The sequence below is a fragment of the Alternaria ventricosa genome (assembly GCF_023758065.1).
Source record: "Alternaria ventricosa strain BMP 2768 chromosome Unknown scaffold_6, whole genome shotgun sequence".
Taxonomy (NCBI): domain Eukaryota; kingdom Fungi; phylum Ascomycota; class Dothideomycetes; order Pleosporales; family Pleosporaceae; genus Alternaria; species Alternaria ventricosa.
Window position 1 is genome coordinate 1866163 of NW_026055686.1, and position 20735 is coordinate 1886897.

Sequence of the window (20735 nt, forward strand, 5' to 3'; positions counted from 1 at the left end):
TTCTAACTCTTACGGCCCATGACCAGGGCTGGTTGTGGCATCCGCCGCGTGCTGAGAGACAGGCGGACCGTGTTCTTGACCGACAAGCGTTGTCAGAGGGATGTTGTCTGATGGCTGTAGCACAATGTCGGACGAAGCAGGTCTCCCTGGAGCATCCGGCACGCGTTGAGAGTTATACCTACGCATTGACGCTCTTATGCCGGAGTCGCTGGTGTGCAGAGTTGAATCGACAGATAATGGGTTTGGAAAAGTATGCCCCTGCTCGGCCGTATCATATGAATTGGTTACTGTCCATACCCAGGCTTTGAACAGCTGCCACGCCGCCTGCAGGAGCACCAAGTCGGCGATGATGATCGAAAGAACAAGTTCGCCCATGGGCTTGTACTGCGGCACCTGGCATGTGTATGGCGTTGTGATGACGGAGGGGACGACGCGCAGAGGTTCACTGCTTGAGCGCTTAGCGTCGAAGGGAACGTGCTCCGGGCCGAACCGATCCGTCGACAGATACTTGTGCACAGTGGTGAAGTTTGCCGTAAAGTACTCGAGTGCCGTCTCGTTGTTCAAAATATTTGGTGTCTCGGTCTGTCCCAAGTCTGCGAGGACAGTAGAGTAGGTGGCCTTGGCCAGTGTATCTACTGGCACCCATATATCGGGATAGACGCGTCGCCTGTTGAGCTCACCCAGAGTAGTCGAGTCCTCGTCACCCCTGCCGGGCCGGATATATTTGGAACCTGTGCCATTCTCCCCGGCCACGGTGAAGCAATAGTCTGGGGTGAAGAAGTTGATGTATGCGAGATCATCCGCCAACTCGGTAGGAGTGAGATGCATTTCACCCTTCTTGATGCGCAGTTCCCCCGCGTCGGTTTTTTTCTTGCGATACTGTTGCATGGACCAGGTGAAGTAACCCCAGTAGTTGGACATAAGTGACTCACCCCACCACAGACTGGCACGCGTCTGCTTGTCGTGGGTGAGGAATTCACTGTCGGATGAGCGACCCTTCATCCGCGAGGGCAATGTCGATGATGAAATGGAGTTGTACGTTTGCGTCAGATTAAAAAAGACGGTTCTTAGTGGACTCTGGATTTGGCATGAGACATGAGTTCGGACTGCAGTGTTCCATTCATCATAGAATATGTGGTCAGTTGTTTCATCCACCTCTTCAAACTCAACGCCGATCGAGACGACAGAGCAGTCTTCAAGGATGTTGTTCTGGTATGTCAACGACAGCAAGGAAGTCATGTGCGTTTCTTGCTCTGTCCAGACAGCTGTGAGTGTGTACAAAAGAGCCGTCTGGTTCGTGAAGAAGGAATCGTATCTAGAGAGGTGGGCGGGCATGCATTTAGGGCGTATCCTGTACGCACGGGAATAAGGTCAGATTTGTAGGTAAGACAAGTGGGGTCAAGTGTGAGTTGGGCGTGTGTAAGACTTCTCAACTTTGCATTCGGATGTCACATACTTGTTGGTGAGGATGTTCCAGGATGGCCAGCCATCTTGCGACCGCTGAGCGATGGTCGCGTTGGGTTCAAATGTTGTCTCCAAAACTAGGTCAAACCCACTAATGGCGACGTTAATGTATGTGAATAGTGCCGTCAAACAGAGCCCGCCAACGAGAACAGTGGGTATATACCACCGATAATCACGGGCTCGGATAGGCTTAGTAGTAGTAGTGGTGCTATCACTATACCACCGGTACGGGGACACATGTCGTTGTGGCATCGCTCGTTAAAGAGAGCTTGGAACGTGGTGGTAGCAGGGGGTATTTGAGTTGGAATCTTTTTAGATTGGCGCAACCTTGGAACGCGCAGACTAAAGGAGATACTTTGGGCGATGTAGCCGAACGCAATGCGACGAGGAGCCGGACGAATTCAAGGGGCAGTAACAAGGCGCTTAGATCCCCGTCATGCAATGTTACACGGCTTCCAAAGCTGCAAAATTTCGTCACACGCCACGCTAAAAGGCTGACAGTAGAAGCTGCGATTCTTATGATGACAGCTCTGCACAATAAAAGAGAGATATTCGGTTACTTCGTGGCTGATTTAATCGAATATATGACCACACAGGTAACTAGGTAGCTCGTAGCCATTCACCAGGGCTATAAGATGCATCACGCAACTTCCTTGTAGTGTTGGATCAAACAGATTTCATCATACGATGCAGTTTCGAGCAGCGTCATTCAAATATCAGTGAGAGACTAGCAAGCTTCCTCGCGTTTATTGAGATGCATGGTTCCGCGCAAAGCCCACCAAAGTACAGGTTTTATTGTGGGCTGCACCGGAGAAGACCTTGGCAGAGGGTGACACGAAACTCGGTGGAAGTCTTGGGTTACACGAAGTGGATTCCGCCGCGCATGACGGAATCGGAGAAGGCAAATGATAGGACAGGAGAGTAGCGAACAGCCAAGTCATGTGGAAGTCGGCGGCAAGCAAGGCGCGGTGATATGTAAGCAAGATTTCATGACATAACATTGCATACCGTGACGTGCCAACTTCATGTATGAGGCAAACATCATCGTGATGCTTGCTCCAGGAGAACGGCTGAAGCTCTGGAGGATACAAGCCTACATGGAGATGTACCACAACACCAGAGAGAACCTCGGGAAAACACACTGCCACCTTTTCGCCGCCAACTCCTTTAAGCCGTACGATGTCGCTTCCTAAGCATCCGTCCACCCCTCCTCCCTCCTAACCACATTCTCAATCTCCTTAACCACCTCTTTCAACGGCTTCAAAATCCTCCTCTGATAAATCACGACCATGCACTCCACATCCCACATCTCCACCTCCCCATGCTTCCCAAGCTGATATTTGCCCAACACCCCAAGCCCCTCCGCAACATCCCCAACAGGCCCCTGCGCCGAACTAAACTTCTGCACCGCGCGCGACCCATCTCGATAAATATCCTGACTCCTCTTCACAAACAACTGAATAGCTTTTGTCCGCTCAATCAACGACATCAACCCCAAGCAATGGAACGTCTCCACCTGGGCATCGATATGCGACTTCACAGCTTTAAGCAGAGTTAGAGTTTGGTTGGCGTCAGAGCGTGTCATGACGGTGCCGTAGATGTTTGTTACTTGGCGGGCAAGCCGTTTCTGCAGCTGGAGACGATGTTTCTTTGATGCTAGGGTTTCGAGATCGGGTTCGGAGTCGTAGGCGAAGTCGGTTTGGGGTGCGGTGGCGTTGGCCATGCGGCCTCTGAGGTAGAAGGATGTGAAGCCTGGCATTGTGGATGGGTTATGGGTTGAGGGTTGGGTGGTGTGATGGTTGATGGTTGATGGATGAAAGTCGTTTGCTGGTTTAGGGGTTGAGGAGGCTAAAGAGAGTGAACGCTTGGTGAGGCTCAGAGACCGAGTCGTTATATAGATTGAGGGGAGCGTTAGTGGCAAGTATCGAGATCTTGGCTCCTGCTTGTTGCTTGCATGCAGCAGTGAGTTTGCGCTGTGCATGGACGACCGCGTACTTCGAGGTCACAGTGGTTTTCACTTCACACGGAGTGAAAGTCATGAGATGGTGAGTGAACGCAAAGATCTAGGTTGGTCTTCCGGGCTTCGCACTCAAGCTTCAAGTCTTCGCGGGATACTCTAGGTGTGTACATTAGTGGGTTGGTAAGTCGATAACGGTGGTTTGCTAGGGCTGTTCGTCGGAATGGTCGTCTCCATACTCAACCACGGTAGCCAAGGAGATCTTGACTGATGAGGCTATATGGAATTGCAAAGAGTCAACGCTTACGATGGTAGTCAAAATTAAAGAGCAATGTATACCTAAAATATCATCATGATACGTTGAGTTTACATAATCTTTGTGTCCTCTCGACGTTGGCTACAATACCAGCACGTACAACTCCAGCCTTGCAGCCGCAGACAGAACAGTCTTATCCCACAATAAGGATGATGACTGCGAGGAACGCAGCTAGACGGACGCCAGTTGCCGGTTCGATAGCGGCGATAATGCCGATTGCAAGGACGCTTATTGGAAGGCTATACTTTATGACAGGGTCAGAAGCTGCGTAAGGGCATCCACGTGTATGGCAGTTTGTAACAACGCTGTCTACTGTCCATTCGGCTGTGAGGGACGGGACAGTCTGGTGGCGGGGGTAGGCTAGACTCAATGCATGGAGTCTTTGCAGTCTGCGCCTGGATGCGCGCATGGCGATGCATTTACAAGCGGCCGTAGAGAAGTGGACTGTTTTCATGGTGAAATTGAGAAGTTTTGGAGTTGTCGTTGTGGGTGCTCGAATTCTGAATCGAGTGCTGTGGACGGTATGAAAGATTATACAAAAGAAGCAAATGCTAGTGTTGTAGACTGTTCACAGTGCAACTCCGCAGTATGGTGTAGCTGAACTCCGAAGAGGGCTGCATACACAATGTTTGGTAGTATTTGGAGAGACGTACCAGGCCATGATACCTGTAATCCCGCTTGGTATCGTTGTTAGCAGGTCAACTTGAGGCGTGGAGGAATAATGTTTCGACGTGACAATGTACCAAAGAGTGGCGGCATCTTGTCATTCTGGATCGAACGAAAGTTGAATGTATTGATGAGAAGCCATAAGCAGCAAAACAGTGTCGGGCTGAGTGTCGCACATGATTGCTCTTCGTTCCAAGTGAGGCTCAAAATGCCCAATCTAAGTCCTTCCACACTTGCCCTTATTACCAACCTTGGGCTGTCACTGTCGAACCATGGGTGATGCAATCTCAGGTCAAACACCGATACTCCCCAGACTGATGTGCTTGCTATAGTTGGTCGAATGAACTGAAACAGCTTAAGAGCCGCCTGGAAGCAAAGGTGGAACAATCCTGGTGTGTTCAAGGGCCGCTTTCGCCATGTTATCCAGTTCTCTCGAGGCGTCATCCAAGAGGTGCATGCAACGGTACAGGAATCCAGGAGTGTACTATCGAAGCCGATCCTCTGTCCGAGAAGTCAGCTTTATGGGCCCGTGACCATCTTATTCAACTTTTCCAACTCACGCATTTTGTTCAGCTCGTCCAGGATCAACTGGAGCTCGTCCTCGTCCATGTTCAACGAGGGGATGAGGGTGGTGGCCTCTTCTGCGGTGTCCGGGGTAAGCGTTCCTAGCATGCTCGTCAGCACCACATCCACTCCCTTCCAATTCGTGTATTACCAAGCAGCGCCTTCTCGACAACGGAGATCTCGGGGTGCGCATCGAAGAGGGCAGCGATCGAGTGCAGACTGTCTTCCTCCTTGTAGCGGGCGAAGTTGTCTAGGTAGTCGAGGAACTGTGTGATGGTTCTGCTGCAGTCAGTCCTGGCTCTGTCCTTGACGCTTCCCATGTGTCGCGTCTTCTCGAGGCGACTCACATGCTGTCGTTGTATATCCTATCGCGCAGAGGGTTGTTCTCGGGGTCCTTCTTCTTCCGGGCCTCGTGGACGGCTGTGACGACGGCGCGCGCTTCGGAGACGGAGAGGGCGTGGACGTCTTCAAAGTCGCCCAGTTTGATCTCAGAGCCCATCTCCTCCTCTTGCTGCACCGGGGGCTTCGGGCGCGATACCAGCCTCGGGGCCTTGAAGACGGGTGGCTCCTGCCTCTGGGGCGGCGCGTGTTCTCCCTCTCCTTCCATGGCGAAGGGATGCAAGGGTATGTGGTAGGCTGGTAAACGACGGTAGGCAACGGTATAGACGCGGTCGGTGAGTTGTGGTGGTCTTTGTTGGATACGCGCAGGTTCTTCGGGAGGTGCGCGAGCTCGGTCCTGCTAGTAAAAGCGGCGGAGCTACCTAGGTAGAGTAAGAGTAGGTGAGAGCGAGTGAGACTTGTGGGACGGCAGTGACGACGGGCGTGCCTTCCAACCACGAACAACAGCCTCACCTGATGGAAGTCGCGACTGTCGAGATCTCAAATGCCAAGACTCTCCGAAAGCGCTAGCGACACCCATGAACCTTGAAACGAACAGCCTTCCCCGCCCGGCGCGCTGACTTTCATCGGCCTGCAGACGGCCTGCAGTGCGTTATGCTCCAGGAATAGCCTGCCATGTACCGAGGATGCTGAGGGAAATATCTCGTGTGTGCGCTGGACGTATAATATCTTGTGTAACGTCTTCACAACCCACCAGCTAGCCGCATGCGCACCGGCAGCGCAGAACAAGTGCATAATGGCATACTAATGCCGGCTCTCTTAGAGGGCTAAAATAAGCTCAAGGGGTCCCAAGGCGCCGATGCTGCTGCCGGCCATCTGCCTGTACATCGCAATCAGCGTGCACCAAAGCGGCTAGCGCCGTCTGCAACATGCAGTCCACTCCTCGAACATTGACCACAGCCGCAGTGACACAGGAACAACCACCAGCCTCACACCCCAAGCCGCCTCCTGCGAATTTTCCGCCAAGCGACCACTGATTGCGCTTTTGCGAGTTGCATGTCCGGTGCTGCTGCCTCTTGTTACTTGCCTTGCCCGCCCTGACCGCGTTTCATCCACCGCTCAGGGTCCTCGTCCTATGCCCCCCATAGCACGCCGGGTCTAATTCACCACACGCCTCCTCCTCCGCGGCGACCGCATGCCGTCCGAGTTGCTTTTGCGCCCATTGTACATAGCATCCCTTACACCCAGCCCAGCCCGCCCTGCCAGACGCCGCGCATTGCTAGACAGAGCGCGCTCGCCAACGCATCGCCGCCCTTCTACCCTTGGCCACCTCCCCGGGTAGATCCACCGCGACTCGACACCCCTCGTCCGCGGCACCTCCTACCAACGCCGCAGCTCATCCGACAAACGTACTCTAACAAACCCGTCCCGGCCAACTCTCGCCTCCCTGTCGCGCGCCCCTCCCACCTCGGCTACGCCACGCACCCGCTCCGGACCCTGCATCGAAGTGGAGGATTGTCGAAGCTGGCGTAACTGGACATGGGAACACCGGCGGAGGGACCGCCTCCGATGGATCATCAGGGCGCCCAGTCACAGTACAACTACGACCCGCGCAACAATGGCCTCTCCAGACGCGCCACCGACGAGGCCGCATCGTCGTCCAACAGTCTTGCGCCCTACGACCGCACCAACTACCCCCCGCGATCGTCGACCGATCCAGGGGACCAGAACCAGCCCGTCGCCAAACCCAAGCGAAGCGGGAAGATATGTGGAAAGTGTGGGGAAGGACTGACTGGACAATTTGTGCGAGCCTTGGGCGACACCTACCATTTGGAATGCTTTACTTGTCACGTAAGACACCCATGTTGTTTTCTGGATTGGAGGAGTTGGGCGTACGCACGTCTGTTGATCTCTAGCGACGCGAGCGCGCGCATCGCCGTTCTGGGTGGACTGCTCCCAATTGTCTCAAGCGCTACAATTTCTACATAACATCTTTGATCACAGTGCTGACCTGCCTTCTAGGACTGCGGTAAAATCGTTGCCTCCAAGTTTTTCCCCGTACCCGATAAGCCACCCGGCCAGTACCCCCTCTGCGAAACAGACTACTTCCGACGTCTCGATCTGCTCTGCTTCGAGTGCGGACAAGCCTTGCGCGGCTCCTACATCACAGCGCTAGACCGGAAATACCACATTGAGCACTTTACCTGTTCCGTATGTCCTACCGTTTTCGGCGCCTCGGACAGCTACTACGAGCACGAGGGCAGCGTCTACTGTCACTACCACTACTCCACCAAATTTGCCCAGCGGTGTAACGGCTGTCAGACATCGATTCTGAAGCAGTTCGTCGAGATCTTCCGAAATGGACAGAACCAACATTGGCATCCGGAATGCTACATGATTCACAAGTACTGGAATGTCAGGCTTCATTCCACAGGCCAGCCTGTCATTGAGCGATTGCAAGATGCTGATGGCGACGCGACAGATGAGGTGCGCGAGAGCGTTCGCCAACAGGAGGAAGAGATCGAAGCCAAGGTCAACTGGATCTGGAAGACCCTTTCGGCTTTCGAGGAAAAGTCCGCGACCTGCATCTCCGACATGCTCCTGCACGTCAGTAACGGTGCCTACGTCGACGGTGTCATGGCAGCCAAAAAGTTCATTGTGCACGTCGAACTGCTTTTCGCGGCCGCCGACGCGCTCGATGCGCAATTGATCGTCAGGACACCCAAGGGATTGACCTATTCGCGCGAATCAAAGCTACTTTGTAAGAAAGTGGTAGCCTTCTTCGCGCTTCTTACCCAGTCCCAGGGTACTGGCGTGCGACGACTGGGCGTGACCCAAGAATTGCTGTCCCTGGTTACTGGCTTAGCCCACTACCTGAAGCTCCTCATCCGCATATGTCTGCAGGGTTCTCTAAAATTAGAGCGCGAGACCCGGAGCTCCACTGGTTTGACCAACTTCCTTACCCAAGTAAACTCACTCGATGCGCGGTTGGAGGACGAGGCCCAAAGAGACCAGGCGGCTGAGTCCGCGCGGCTTGTCCCAAGATGGGCCGACGCATGTCCAATATGCGATGCCCAGGTTGAAGACAAGTGTTTACACCTGAACAACATGTCGTACAATTACAGCTGTATGGTGTGCAGGGGGTGCAATGCCGACTTGCGCCATAGCCCTCAGAGCGCCTATTGGAGTAAATCGAAGCGAAGCATCTTTTGCCCGGCATGTGCAGCAGCGCAGCCAGACGCTGAGAACGGTTTCGAGCAGGTCACCAAGCTGCGTCAGTATGTGCACCTACTAAACGTGGCGCATGCGCGTCTTATGGCGACCCTACGATCCAGTGGCGCATTGCCACACACTTCAGGTAAGAATAACTCTCCGTAACAGATCACCTCGTCACCACTCATCTTGACACTCCGACTCAGATTTCTGGAGCCGCTTCCGAGATTACATTCGTCCCACTAATGACTTGTAGATGATCCCAACCTGGCAGGCTATGATTCCACACAGGGACATCGCCTTGGGGATGACCCGCCGCATTTGCGACCGGACACACGATCAAAGTCGTATGGAGGGACATCAGCAACAGACAGTCAAAACAGCAACAACGCCGCCTACGAGCAATCCATGTCTGACATCAAGCGCCTACGATCGACACGACTTGACAAACACCTATCCAACACGATGAAACGTGCGCGCGCATCACGAATCATTGACGGTCCAGAAGGTCTCGAAGGAGAAGGACAAATGCGAGGAGGAATGCAAATCGTTCAGGAACGCGAGCTAGGGGGCGACGCTGATGCTGTAACACTCGCTGTGAACTCTCTCGCTTTAGACGACATTGCTCGCATGGCTGCATTGGAGCAGCAACGAGAGCAACGTCCAAATGCATTCCGCGCTGGTGGAAGCGCACTACTGGGACGAGAAGATCAACCGAAGCTGCAGAATGGCCATCGTCGCGACTTCTCTGGCGCCCAGGATCTACAACAGATGACAGAAGGTCGCTCACGAACCTACTTTTCGGAGCTGTCGCCACTTGAATACTTTAAGCTGAAGGGCCTTGCAGTACTCCAGCTTGGCCTCTTGCTCGACGACAACCAGTACAACCAGGGCGATCTGCTCGATCTCATCGAGTCGAAGAAAAACAACTTCTGGGGCAAGATCGGGTTCGGCAAAGCGTTCAAGGCCGACAAAAGCAAGCCGAAGAAGGGTGTTACAGGAGTCGAGAAGCCAGTTTCCGACAAAGCAACTTTCCGACAGTCGCTTGAGTATCTCGTGGAAAAGTATGGTGATGAGTGCACGGAAGGTGTAGGACCGGGCGCTCTCAAAGTTCCAGCTCTGCTTCAGGACTGCATCACTGCGATGAGAAGTATGGACATGTCCATTGAGGGTGTGTTCAGGAAGAACGGCAACCTCAAAGCTCTACGCGAACTTGAGGAAGAGATTGACGCTCACGGTGTTCAAAAGGTTGACCTGAATACCAAGAACCCGGTCATACTCGCCAATCTCTTAAAGCGCTTCCTTAGGTTAATGCCTGAGCCGGTTTTGACATTGAAGCTATATAGGCTGTTCATGGTGGCTAATGGTAAGTGGCTTCATTTTACACATCGTGCCTGACTAACGGTAGCAGACATTGAAGATGAGGCACAAAGAAAGAAGGTCTTGCATCTCGTGCTTTGCCTGCTGCCCAAGGCCCACCGCGACACAATGGAAGTCCTGTTCTGCTTCCTGAACTGGGTTTCATCGTTCCACACTGTGGACGAAGAGACAGGCAACAAGATGGACACCTGGAACATCGCCACTGTTATGGCTCCCAACATTCTGCGCGAGAGCAATGACAAAGAAGTCAAGAGCGTGGACCAGGGCGCGGTCAAGGTTGTGTTTGATCTCATCGAGAACAACGATGAATTCTCGGAGGTATGTTGCTCCGCCATACTACCAATCCACTTTCATGCTAACGTCAACAGGTACCCCCCGAGATCATGGAACTACTCAGCGATGAAGTGTCCGACATGAGCGCGAAAGAAATCATGCGCCAATGGGAACAGCGGGGGAAGAACCCTCTGTCAGCTCCTACGCCATCACCCAGAGACCAAACTGGCACAGCATCCAGGAAAGACCAGCGCAATTCGCCTCAAGTTACGACGGCGGACAACAACCCCTCGGCTCAAGCTGGCGAGGCTTCCGTCCGCCAGATTCCCGGCGGGGGTGCTCAACCTATGAGCAGCAATCAGCACAGCCCCACTCCAGGGTATGACCGAAATACACCCAACCCTGCATTCGCCCAGAATCCCCAAGCTTCTTCCGACGGCCACCGCACTGCATCGCCTCATCGGCACAGCTACCGCTCGCCCGGCTTCCAAAAACACACACAGATTGGCACCGCGGGCGCTGGATGAGACACGACCACTCTCTTTTTGGAACCCTCCCGGAGTACAAGGCGTTGATTGCATGCAACCATCTATGCATGGCTTGAGCGAAAAGCATTCAATGAGCGGCGAATTCTATTCTATACCCCTGGCCAGAGTCTACGTTATGACATCTAGACTGGCCAGTCCATCTTCTCACGCATCGGCTTGGCATAAGTTTGACGAACCTGTTTGATTGCATTGTAGGCATCCTGCGCTTGCGCGATGCGTACTGGAAGGAACAACATTTTTTGCTGCAGCATTGGTATGGGCGTTTTCTGGGTAATCACATTGTGCCATATACGATCTTGGCATTGTTTACTGGTGGCGCGAACATGCGCGTGCGAGTGCGGAGTGCTTTGTAGAGGTGGTGTTTGAGAGTGTGAAGAGTACTACGGATTGGGATGGGTGGGCTTGCATGGCCGAGCTGCATGGAAGCTGCATAGGCTGCTGCAGTAGAAGTCGAGCCGAAGGTGGAGATAATGTACGAAGTCGCGCGATGTAGTCTTCAAAGACTTACGTTGCCTACTGTTGGTAGATGGCTTTAGAAGCCGGTGTAGGTATCTGATCATTCTCCCACTCTCTACGTCATCTTTTTTTCTTGTTGTTTACGGTGCGAGGGACGCGGCTTCCTCATCTTCACCAGCCTGGCGGTCCCCACTTGTTGTCAACCACCTTTGCTAGACTCATCTCACCTGCAGCGAAACTTCACTTCACCGAAAGATATTTCCTTTCACTTCACTTTCCTCGCTCTGACATTGCATTCATCGCTCACTGCTAGAGAGCATCACTTCGCAGCTGCATCTGTCTTCCAGAAACCTTTATACCGCAGCTACTGCTACCTGCCTCAGCCGTAGCCTCTAATCGCATCACGCGCTATCCGCACGATGGATCCCGAGACTACTCGGATCGTGTTGAAGCTTCAACTGGACGACGTACACGCCATCCTGAAGGCTTTGCCCAGCACTAGCAACGATGGTGCCGTCAACAGCGAGCGAGTCGCTTTCGCCGCGCTCCGCGATGAGCTCACAAGGAAATGGCAAGAGGTGCACGGTCGTGTCTTCGCGCACAACATGATCAGGAAAGAAAATGCAGGCCGAGAGTTGTTTCGGAAGCTCTTGAATGAGGAGCAGCAAGCTGAACGTGAGTGCAAGCACCTTACCCATGGCACTCATAGCAAGACTAACGTAGTCAAGGTGACCATGATATGGCTTGCACACTCGCTGGCCAGCCGGTACCTCAGCGTCCTGTGGTGTCAGTCGACAACGGCGTGCACAACAACGCAGCAGCACAGAGGCAGGAACCCATCGACCACCGAACCCTCGCCAGCAACAACCTCCGATTCGATCTGAACGGCACTCAAATTGCTCCATCCAGGCTCGAGCCTCTCCACAGCAAGAAGCGTCCTGCTGAGGATGATGCGAGGCCAACTTCAGCATCCAGCAACTTCAAGCGTGCGCGTGTTGACGATGTGGATGACGAGGACGGAAACTCTATCACGCCGTACACGCACAACTCTACGCTCAAGAAGCGGACTGCTCGCGTTGATCCAGCAACGCTCCGGGAGGAAGATGACGGACGAACCAAGCGTACCAAGTTTAACCCTCAGGTCGACGCTGCTCCAGTTGCAGATGCCACGCATGTGCCATCGTCTGAGACGGTCAAGCAAGATCATGCCCCGACTGGAGCTGAGCCTGATCTTATGGTGTCTCGGACATGCTCTTCATGCTTCGACATGCACCCCATCCGAGACACGATCCAACTCCAATGCAAAGGTACCGGCGATGCTGAGCGTCACGCATACTGCCGCGAGTGTATCATGGGCCTTTTCGAAGCTTGTATCACAGATTCCTCGCAATTTCCACCGCGATGCTGTAATCAGACCCTACCGGTCTTTGCCTGCATTCCTTTTCTGCCGCCCGCGCTCTTCGCTCGATATGTGGCCAGACGAGAAGAACTGGAGACGCAAAACCGAACGTATTGCAGCAACTTCATGTGCGCCAAATGGGTCAGACCCTGCAATATCGCAGCAGGCATAGCCACATGCGTGAAATGCGCCCAGAAGACGTGTGCCACGTGCAAGAAGAAGCAGCATGCTGGTCTCTGTCTTGAGGACCAAGACGTCAAGAAGCTCATGGAAGTTGCAAAGGCCAAGCGCTGGAAGACTTGCCCAAAGTGCAAAGAGATGATAGAACTTGAGGCTGGCTGTTACCACATCAAGTACGTATAACCGTTCCATTTACTACATTGAACTGACTTTGTAGGTGCCGCTGTCAACACCAATTCTGCTACCTTTGTCTCAAGAGGTGGCGTACATGTAAATGCCCGACTTGGGACGAGCGGAATATCACTCCTGAACCGATACCCGCCAACAACGCCGCCCCAGATATCGTCAACCCTGCAAACGTTGCGCCGCCCATCGCAAGGCTCTTCGCTGCTCCAGTACCTGCCAACAATGCCCCTGCCAACGTTGTAAATCCTGCTTACGTTGTACCCCCTGTCCCACCGTTTGGCTTTGCACCAGCGGTGTATGCCCCAGTACCAAACGCTCCCGTCTTTCAGCCTCAACTGCATGCCCCAGTACAGTTTCAACCCTTCGGTCAGCACCTGCAGCAACAACAACCTCTGGCCACCAACCATGCACAGTATCACGATCAAGGGGCCGATGACCATGAGTTTAGGCGATTGTATAAGAGCAAGGGCGTCGATACCACATGTGGTTACTGTAAGAACCAGGACCGCTGGGTCCATGGCTGTAACTTCAGAGGCTGTGATGTGCGGGTTTGTTGGCGATGCACGAGGCGTTACCATCCCAACTCCACTACAACCTGACAGCCGCCTTCTACATCTCGAGCGCAACACATGTCAGGCGGAGAGTTTCAGTCCACATGTTGTTAACGGATAGGTCGTATACTACCTGTATAGATAGCTAGCTAGTTGGATGCACATGCATGGCACTCTCCAGAGAGCATGTATATAAATACAGCATAGCATAGTAGTTAGTCGACATCGGATCTAAATTCCGCTAATGCAACTCTCACTTCACAAAGCTCTACTTCTTGACAGCAACAACAAACAACCTCGGGTATCCCAAAAGCACCTTCCCATCCACCAACTCCGGATACTCGCTCTTCAGCCCCCTCTCATACTCCTCCAAAAACGCCTTCTTCGCCTCCTCCCCCTCAATCCTATTCAAATAAGGCTGCAACCCCGTCCCCTTGACCCACTCCACAATCGCCCCCGCATCCTTGAGCACATGCATATACTTTGTCCTCCACACATTGACCAAACTTGCCTCTCCTACCAAAGCATTATAGAACGCGCTCGGCTCCTCGATAGGATCCAAATCCGGTCTTTTCGTATCCTTCAAATCGCCAATCTGCGTATCTGCGAAGGAGTCCGACCACGCTTTCCCTGATTGCAACGCCGTCTCACGCATCATCCGGTGCGACGGCTCGTGGTAGTTATCTGGGACCTGGATAGCCAGCACGCTTCCGCTTTTCAATGAGGAGAAGAGGCGCACGAGCGTGGGAATGCGTTCGCAAGACCGGAGCCAGTGGAATACCGCGTTGCTGAAAAGTACATCCACATCCCCATCTGCTTTGAACGTCGCCAGATCGCCTCGCATGAAATCTACACTTTCTTTCCCTTCGAACTCCGCGTTTGCTTTTTTCAGCATGTCGGGGCTGCTGTCCATACCCGTGATGCGCGCTGAGGGAAACGCATCAAGCAGGACTTTTGTACTGTTTCCTGGTCCGCAGCCTAGGTCGTAGATACGCGGTGTTGAGCTGGTGATGTTGGGTTGGATTTGAGAAACGAGGTCGTAGACGGCGCGGAGGCGCTCGTTGTTGAATTTTAGGTATTGCGTTGCTGACCAGTCTTTTTTTGGTGGGGGTTCCTGGGACATGGTGGGGGATGAGGTGCTGAAGGGCTGGTGTTGATGTTGTTGGTGATGGTTGTAGAGGTTGTGTTGGTTTGCTTTTTGGGTCTGAGGGTATGTGAGTGTGTGCCGTTGGTTAAATGGATACGATGTTGTGACGATAGTTGATAGACTGCGGATATGTATCCGCGGGTGGAGTGTGGCCAGGCGGGCCGATCGAAGGGTTCGAGAACTGCGGAAGACTGGGGACGCCATCTGTGCAAAGTCTTCGCATCAGCTGAGGAAACGGCTAATGATGCTTGAGTAATGCTTGAGGTGGTTAAGTATGTACAAGGCGTGACAAGCTCTTCGGAAAAGCGCCGTGCTGAGGTCTGGAAGCTCAGCTCAGCGAATCAGATTACGTGTGCGGGGTACGAGGCTAGCAGATGGGGTTAAGATCGGCGTATGTCCGGGGTGACGCACCACCGAAGAGGTCTACAGCTTGCTCTTTGTAGCCGGAAAAGACACTGTTGCATCTTCATGAAGCTCGTTTTCGTGGTGGATCAATTCTACTTTTGGTTTATCAAAGAAGGCCTAATGTTGGTCCCGATATGTCTTGTTACCACCCATTACTTACCTCCTACGGGAGAGGACACAAGGAAAGCTATCGACTCTGAAAACGAACTTGCTGAGGGCGCAAAGGCACTAGAATCGCGGAGGCATCATGCCCGGAGGGCCCATCTTGTTACCACCAGACTTGCCTGCCGTGATCTCGGGATAAGCCGTGCTTCCATCGTCGTATTCGATCGGCTCTTCGTCGTTGTCTGGCACGCGCGCGCTGGTGCTGAATACCTTGACTGAGAGAGTCTTTTGGTCAGGGAACTTGACGCGTTCGCCATTTTGCTAAAAGTAGAAGTCAGTTTCGATATCAGCCATGACGTGGAGTGAACTCACATCGTAAACATTCCAGGTCAGCTTCTCGGTCAAGAAAGGCACCACGTCGCTGGGCTCCAGGCTCTTCAAGCTCTTGTTCTCAATCTGCTCGATAAGATAAGGTGTGATACTTGTTGTACCGTTCATCAACTTCTCCGGTTTTGAGGGATCTTTTTCGGTGTGCACGTCGTCGAGTCGCTCCGGCATCAACATCATCCAGCTTCCCACGTCGACGACTGGCTCGGAGTTGAACATGCCGCCGAGCGAGTACTTGACGATGAACGATGGTGGAAGTTTGGAAGCAATGGCTTGTGTCTCGATGATCCAGTCGGTGTATGTGCCATTGCTGTCCTCGAGTGTTTCTCCGAATGGCGTTGGCTTGGTACTCATAACTGTAACTTTGCTCTGTGCGCGTGCGCGGCCACCATACATCCTCGCAATCTGCGCTGTGACATCTGCCTGGTAGGCTTGGTCTGATGCGAACTTCCAGCGCTTCGTTTCCGGATAGGCATAACCTAGGACAGTGGTATTGCGACAGTCGTTGAAGGTCATGAATTTGCCAGGGTCCTTTCTGAATGGGAGGAGTTCAGTGTTTGCGTCAACGTTTTGGTAGTCGTCGAGATAAACATTGCCGTGCGGTCCTATGCTTGACTTCTCCATCCAAAGATCGGGGTGCGCTCCCTGGTATAGTGCGAGTAGGCGGTCGACGTTGCTGACGATCTGTTAGCTTATGTGATTCTAGGGATTAGGCGCACTTACGCATGATGTAACATGAAGAGGGGTTCGTATGACGAATACTCCAGCGGCCACATATGACCAGGTGAAGACGTGGGATCGTAGCCACCGCCGATAACGCCATGTATCCAACCATGCGGGTCTTCTAGTATACTCGAGAATCGCGAGAACGTGCTCGCTCGGAAAGCAACACCAACCTGAGATATCAGATTGGTGGACTGGCCATTGAAGGCACCGACAAACATCGATTGTCGCGATGTCGCATTGGCGGTCGCGTCACTCGGCCATCGTATCGTCGAACTCATAGAGGCCCACTGCATGATACATTAGAAATCCTGTTCCACGATCTCCCAAGATTGAGATCGCTTACCTTGTGATCAAAGCCAGCAGGTATGGGGTTGAACTTGTAAGAATACAACGGATTTGACACCACTGTCAGACTGCCGTCCGTATCCGTCACCGCTATTTCGGGGGCTGTAAAGAAGTCGGGCACCGGGCCAATAGTCGTACCTTGGGCCCAGTCCCAATAAGGTATGCGAAACTCATTTGCTGCCTTGAGGTACCGTTCGATCTGATCGGCGGGTGCTTTCTTCGCGATATCATAAACATGGCTCGAAAGTGCTTGCTACCATCAGTCAGTACCATCGTCGTTATTCCTTCAAGAAAAGGCGAAGGCACGAAGGTATGAAGCTCACCTCGAATAGCGCAAGGTACGGGCGATGCCAACCCAGGAACAACTCATTGCCATGTGGGCAGTAGCCAGCCTTTCCAATCTTCTCTTTCTTTCCTGGTGCATCACCCCAAATGTCGTAGGGCCTTCCATGTATCGCTGAGCAGTATGTTAGTAAGCGATGAACCATGCTGATAGTGAATGCGCTCACATGCGATGCCGTAGAATGAGTTGGGGTTACTCTGCGGAGTTGTATGAAGTTGTCGAAGCGCCAAGATGTAAAGGCTCCATTGGTCTGGCGCGTTGTTCTTCAAGTCCCTCACCTCTCGGCGCACATAAACATTGCCTGTGGAAAGTTAGCGGCGATTGATACACGTGCGGTCTAGCTGAGTACTAACCGTTTTCGTCTCGCGACTTCACTCCGGTCACTACGCCCACTACGGACTGACGGACGGTATGAGAGCTCTTCCTTTCCGATACAGGCGTACACGTGACGTATGATATCAAAAGCCACGGTATTAAGTATCGAGCGAGCCACGGGATGAGCATGATGAGCGACTGTCGCAGCAAATGAAGGATATATCTGCGGAGAGCCGGTCAGAGGGGAGCAGAGAGATATATATTTGTACATCAGAGCCTGCAGTCCCTGCGTGTAAAACAGACTAGCCACATTGAGGTCATATGTGGTGAAAGTGAGTGACGATCGCGCCTGTCATCCACAGTCGAAATACTAGGTTTAGGAGCCCAAAATGAAAGCAACTGGATGTCGCATAGGGATCAATACAACAGCAAAGCGAATTGCGGACCAGGATTGTTGGCCTCTCTCACCTGTGTTGTTGTTGTTGTGATGACAAGAGATGTGATAGCGAAAACGTGCCCTGAACCAAGGAATGTGCTGGGTGAAATGTGACGCACTCACCTTGTGACGCGATGAACACGAGAAATATAGCACAGAAACTGTGAGTCGACCGCTGGTATGGGAGGATATACCGCTAATGTGGCAACGCAGTATGAGAGTAGGGCGTGGCGGGTGCGTTGTAAGTTCAAGCTCCCGCTGGCGTTCTTCTAGAAGCGGAAAACAGAGATGCGACGATGACAGTTGGTGAGTTAAATTACAGGGCGAAAGCTAGCGATTGAGATAGAAAGACAGCATGTGATGTTTGTGTCGAAGGTGCATCGACGAAAGAAGCATCGTCAAGGGGTTTGTTGACGTGCCAGAAATGTGCTTTTCTGATCACGACCTCGTCTCTCCCGCACCGGTGCGGTAGCGATCAAGTCGTAGGAGCACAGAATATAATCGCTCCAAGGTTTTCGCGAATAGCCGTTGTGTGAAACATCAGCCGGATACATTACCGCAAGCAATCTTACATAGTTTCGACCGCGGTTTCGGAACGCATGCTGGCTGTCAACGCCAAATATGGTTCGCACGACGCATAAGCTTTTCAGCCTAATCCACAACTCAATATACAGACAAAAGATGGTAGGGCCATTTGTCGGCGTTCGGTGACACCCGCGGATCTCTGCATTCAATGTTGCACGACGCGTGGAGCAATGCGCAACATGCTGTGTACCCCGCGCGGCTACATGTCTGGCTGACGGAGATTGCCTGACATGAATCCACCGAAAGAGATGTCGCGATTAGAGTCTCCACAATCCTAGCTTTTCCGTTAATCTTTCGTGCCGTTTGAGGCTCGACGCAGCACCGACGCGCCTAGCGGATGCTTACGGCGACCGACGGCGGGGAAACGGTAAACTGATTCGCATACATGATAGTGGAACGTTGCAAGACTCCGGAAATAGTTGATTGCTGATTTGAATGGTTCCTAATCAAGACGCTAATACAGGTCATTCGTGCCGCTAGCCGTAGCTGACTGCGTTGTGCATCCTTATACAAGTATTCCGCATAGGACCACATGCGCAAACCGCCTGGCGGCCATCTCGTTCATTACATCGTGTGTATCGTCAAAGTGCCAGTCGAAATACTGGAAGTACCCATTCGAGGGTTTAGATGTCGTTATATCCGAGAAGTGTCTTTGGCAGATCTTTGTCCGCAACCGCCCAGGCCCAGGCACGACCTGCCTCGCCACACCATAGGGAAGATGGGTCTTCCGATTTCTCAAGCATTCCGTCTTTGGCCATCGACTTGATCTCATGGCCTGTGGTGTAAGTCAAGAAGTGTTCGAATTGCTTTCCGTCCAGAGCGAGAGCGTTTCCAGTGATACCGTGACAGAGACATGGCTCCTTGGTGAGCAGGCCTCTTTCCCAGATGCATTCTCTTGCCTTTGCGACAACCCGATCAATGCGATCTTGAAGTCCCGGGAAATATTTTCGGATTGAGAGAATGGAGTTGACCACACCAGGTGCTCCGTGACAGACTTCAACGAGCTTGTCACGACCTGGTGGGAGAGATGAAGGGAAATTGCCGCTCTCGTATTGATAGCTGAGCAAGGCGCCTAGTTCGGCCTCCAGCTTAGACGCCCAGGACGGGTCGGTGAGCACGATCTGTGTAATGATACCGATTGCGCCATGAACGGCACCCACGTATGCCTTCCCATGCCACTTCCAGGGACGCGGGCTTTGCATGATGTTCTCGATGACCTCATCGGCCGTGTCTTCGATGAGCTCGGTCACGTCCTTGTTATGAGCGAACGCCCCGCGCACCAAGCGGAGGAGGTACAGATAGCCAGCGCGACCGTATAGCCATTCGTTGGAGGTCTCGTCCTCAAGCATGACTGCAGCATGATCGCAGAGCTCCTTTACAGTGTCGGGGTCTTGTGCAGTCACGGCGTACAGGGCAAGCAGAGACATGATGTCGTTGGAGATACCGCATTTCTTGGGAGATGGTGGCGGGAACTCCTTGATATGAGCCTGAGCTTGTTCGATGTAAGCCGCAGACCATGTATTCAAGGGGTAGTCGTCCAGCTTAAGATCCGGGTATATGTTGTGCAGGGCATAGAAGAGGTAGGCTACTGAAATCGGTCCGTAGTATAGACCACCGCCTGGGGGTACATGATGCGGAGGATAGTCGGTAATCAATCGATCCAATGACGCTAGCAGTTGCTTGTGAGGATCTCGTCGTGCCAACGGCGCATCATTCCGGAAATAGCGGGGTATCGAGGGAGGCGGTGCTGCTTGTGTTGCCGAATCTGCAGGCGGCGCGCCGTCTTCGGACATGATGATAGGAGTATATTGAGTCGAGTTGATTCAAATCTCTCGTTGGAAAGCGAACGGGTAAAGTTGGCGCAGATTTAGGCATGCGCGAGTGACGGAAAGGTGTGAGATCGTAGCTGCCCGACTGTGACGTCAGCGGGGCTAGTCGTCGATGATTGGTCAGCTGCGGCAGTCGCAGGCTAGAACGAAAATTGGCAAACATCACACCAAGAACTCCATGTGCTGCGCTGGTGCAATCTCGAAGTTTCTATGCTACCTGAGCTACGGGGTATCAGGTGTTATGGTACATCTCCTTCTCGTCCGATGCTGTGATCAGCATGACCAAATTGACTCATAACATTCTTACGTCTAAATCCGACGACCTGCGTCTCGTACAGTTACAGTGTTCATCACATCTCGCTGGTTTAATATGTACCCAGCGACTTCTGTTGTAATATGATCATGATTGAAGAAAGGACTAGCCGTGGGAAGTACGGCCTGGCCATGGTATGGGCTCAGCGGGAAGCTCAGAGAGATGTGCCGGCGAGCCGTTGCGATGGATTTCATGCTGCCCTATCTCTCGACTGTCTAGCTGGGGTGGATCTTCTGGTTCCGTGATCGAGTCTGCTCTGTAGAGTGCCGCTATTTTCTGCTGGAATTGGGTGGATGCTTTCCCTGGA

The 20735-nt window shown here is 52.9% G+C and overlaps 7 protein-coding genes across 7 annotated transcripts; 2 read left to right on the forward strand and 5 right to left on the reverse strand.

Annotated features, from left to right (window-relative positions):
- Window positions 1-9: 9 nt before the first annotated feature.
- On the reverse strand, window positions 10-1002 carry J4E93_004713 (uncharacterized protein; the record flags this gene model as incomplete). The annotated part of the gene is made up of 1 exon (XM_049342640.1): window positions 10-1002. The coding sequence occupies one exon, from the start codon at window positions 1000-1002 to the stop codon at window positions 10-12; it is 993 nt and encodes a 330-aa protein (XP_049200792.1).
- Window positions 1003-4922: 3920 nt separating this feature from the next.
- J4E93_004714 (uncharacterized protein) lies at window positions 4923-5574 on the reverse strand (the record flags this gene model as incomplete). Its single annotated transcript, XM_049342641.1, has 3 exons — window positions 4923-5068; window positions 5119-5246; window positions 5315-5574. 3 exons carry the CDS (start codon window positions 5572-5574, stop codon window positions 4923-4925), a joined length of 534 nt encoding a protein of 177 aa, XP_049200793.1.
- Window positions 5575-6875: 1301 nt separating this feature from the next.
- J4E93_004715 (uncharacterized protein) lies at window positions 6876-10699 on the forward strand (the record flags this gene model as incomplete). Its single annotated transcript, XM_049342642.1, has 5 exons — window positions 6876-7157; window positions 7329-8664; window positions 8776-9885; window positions 9931-10217; window positions 10268-10699. 5 exons carry the CDS (start codon window positions 6876-6878, stop codon window positions 10697-10699), a joined length of 3447 nt encoding a protein of 1148 aa, XP_049200794.1.
- Window positions 10700-11595: 896 nt separating this feature from the next.
- J4E93_004716 (uncharacterized protein) lies at window positions 11596-12938 on the forward strand (the record flags this gene model as incomplete). Its single annotated transcript, XM_049342643.1, has 2 exons — window positions 11596-11851; window positions 11905-12938. 2 exons carry the CDS (start codon window positions 11596-11598, stop codon window positions 12936-12938), a joined length of 1290 nt encoding a protein of 429 aa, XP_049200795.1.
- An 822-nt stretch (window positions 12939-13760) lies between these two features.
- On the reverse strand, window positions 13761-14615 carry J4E93_004717 (uncharacterized protein; the record flags this gene model as incomplete). Its single annotated transcript, XM_049342644.1, has 1 exon — window positions 13761-14615. One exon carries the CDS (start codon window positions 14613-14615, stop codon window positions 13761-13763), a length of 855 nt encoding a protein of 284 aa, XP_049200796.1.
- Window positions 14616-15272: 657 nt separating this feature from the next.
- On the reverse strand, window positions 15273-17095 carry J4E93_004718 (uncharacterized protein; the record flags this gene model as incomplete). Its single annotated transcript, XM_049342645.1, has 5 exons — window positions 15273-15470; window positions 15522-16212; window positions 16260-16549; window positions 16606-16860; window positions 16931-17095. 5 exons carry the CDS (start codon window positions 17093-17095, stop codon window positions 15273-15275), a joined length of 1599 nt encoding a protein of 532 aa, XP_049200797.1.
- Window positions 17096-18909: 1814 nt separating this feature from the next.
- Window positions 18910-20079, reverse strand: J4E93_004719 (uncharacterized protein; the record flags this gene model as incomplete). Its single annotated transcript, XM_049342646.1, has 1 exon — window positions 18910-20079. The coding sequence occupies one exon, from the start codon at window positions 20077-20079 to the stop codon at window positions 18910-18912; it is 1170 nt and encodes a 389-aa protein (XP_049200798.1).
- Between the last annotated feature and the right edge of the window lie 656 nt (window positions 20080-20735).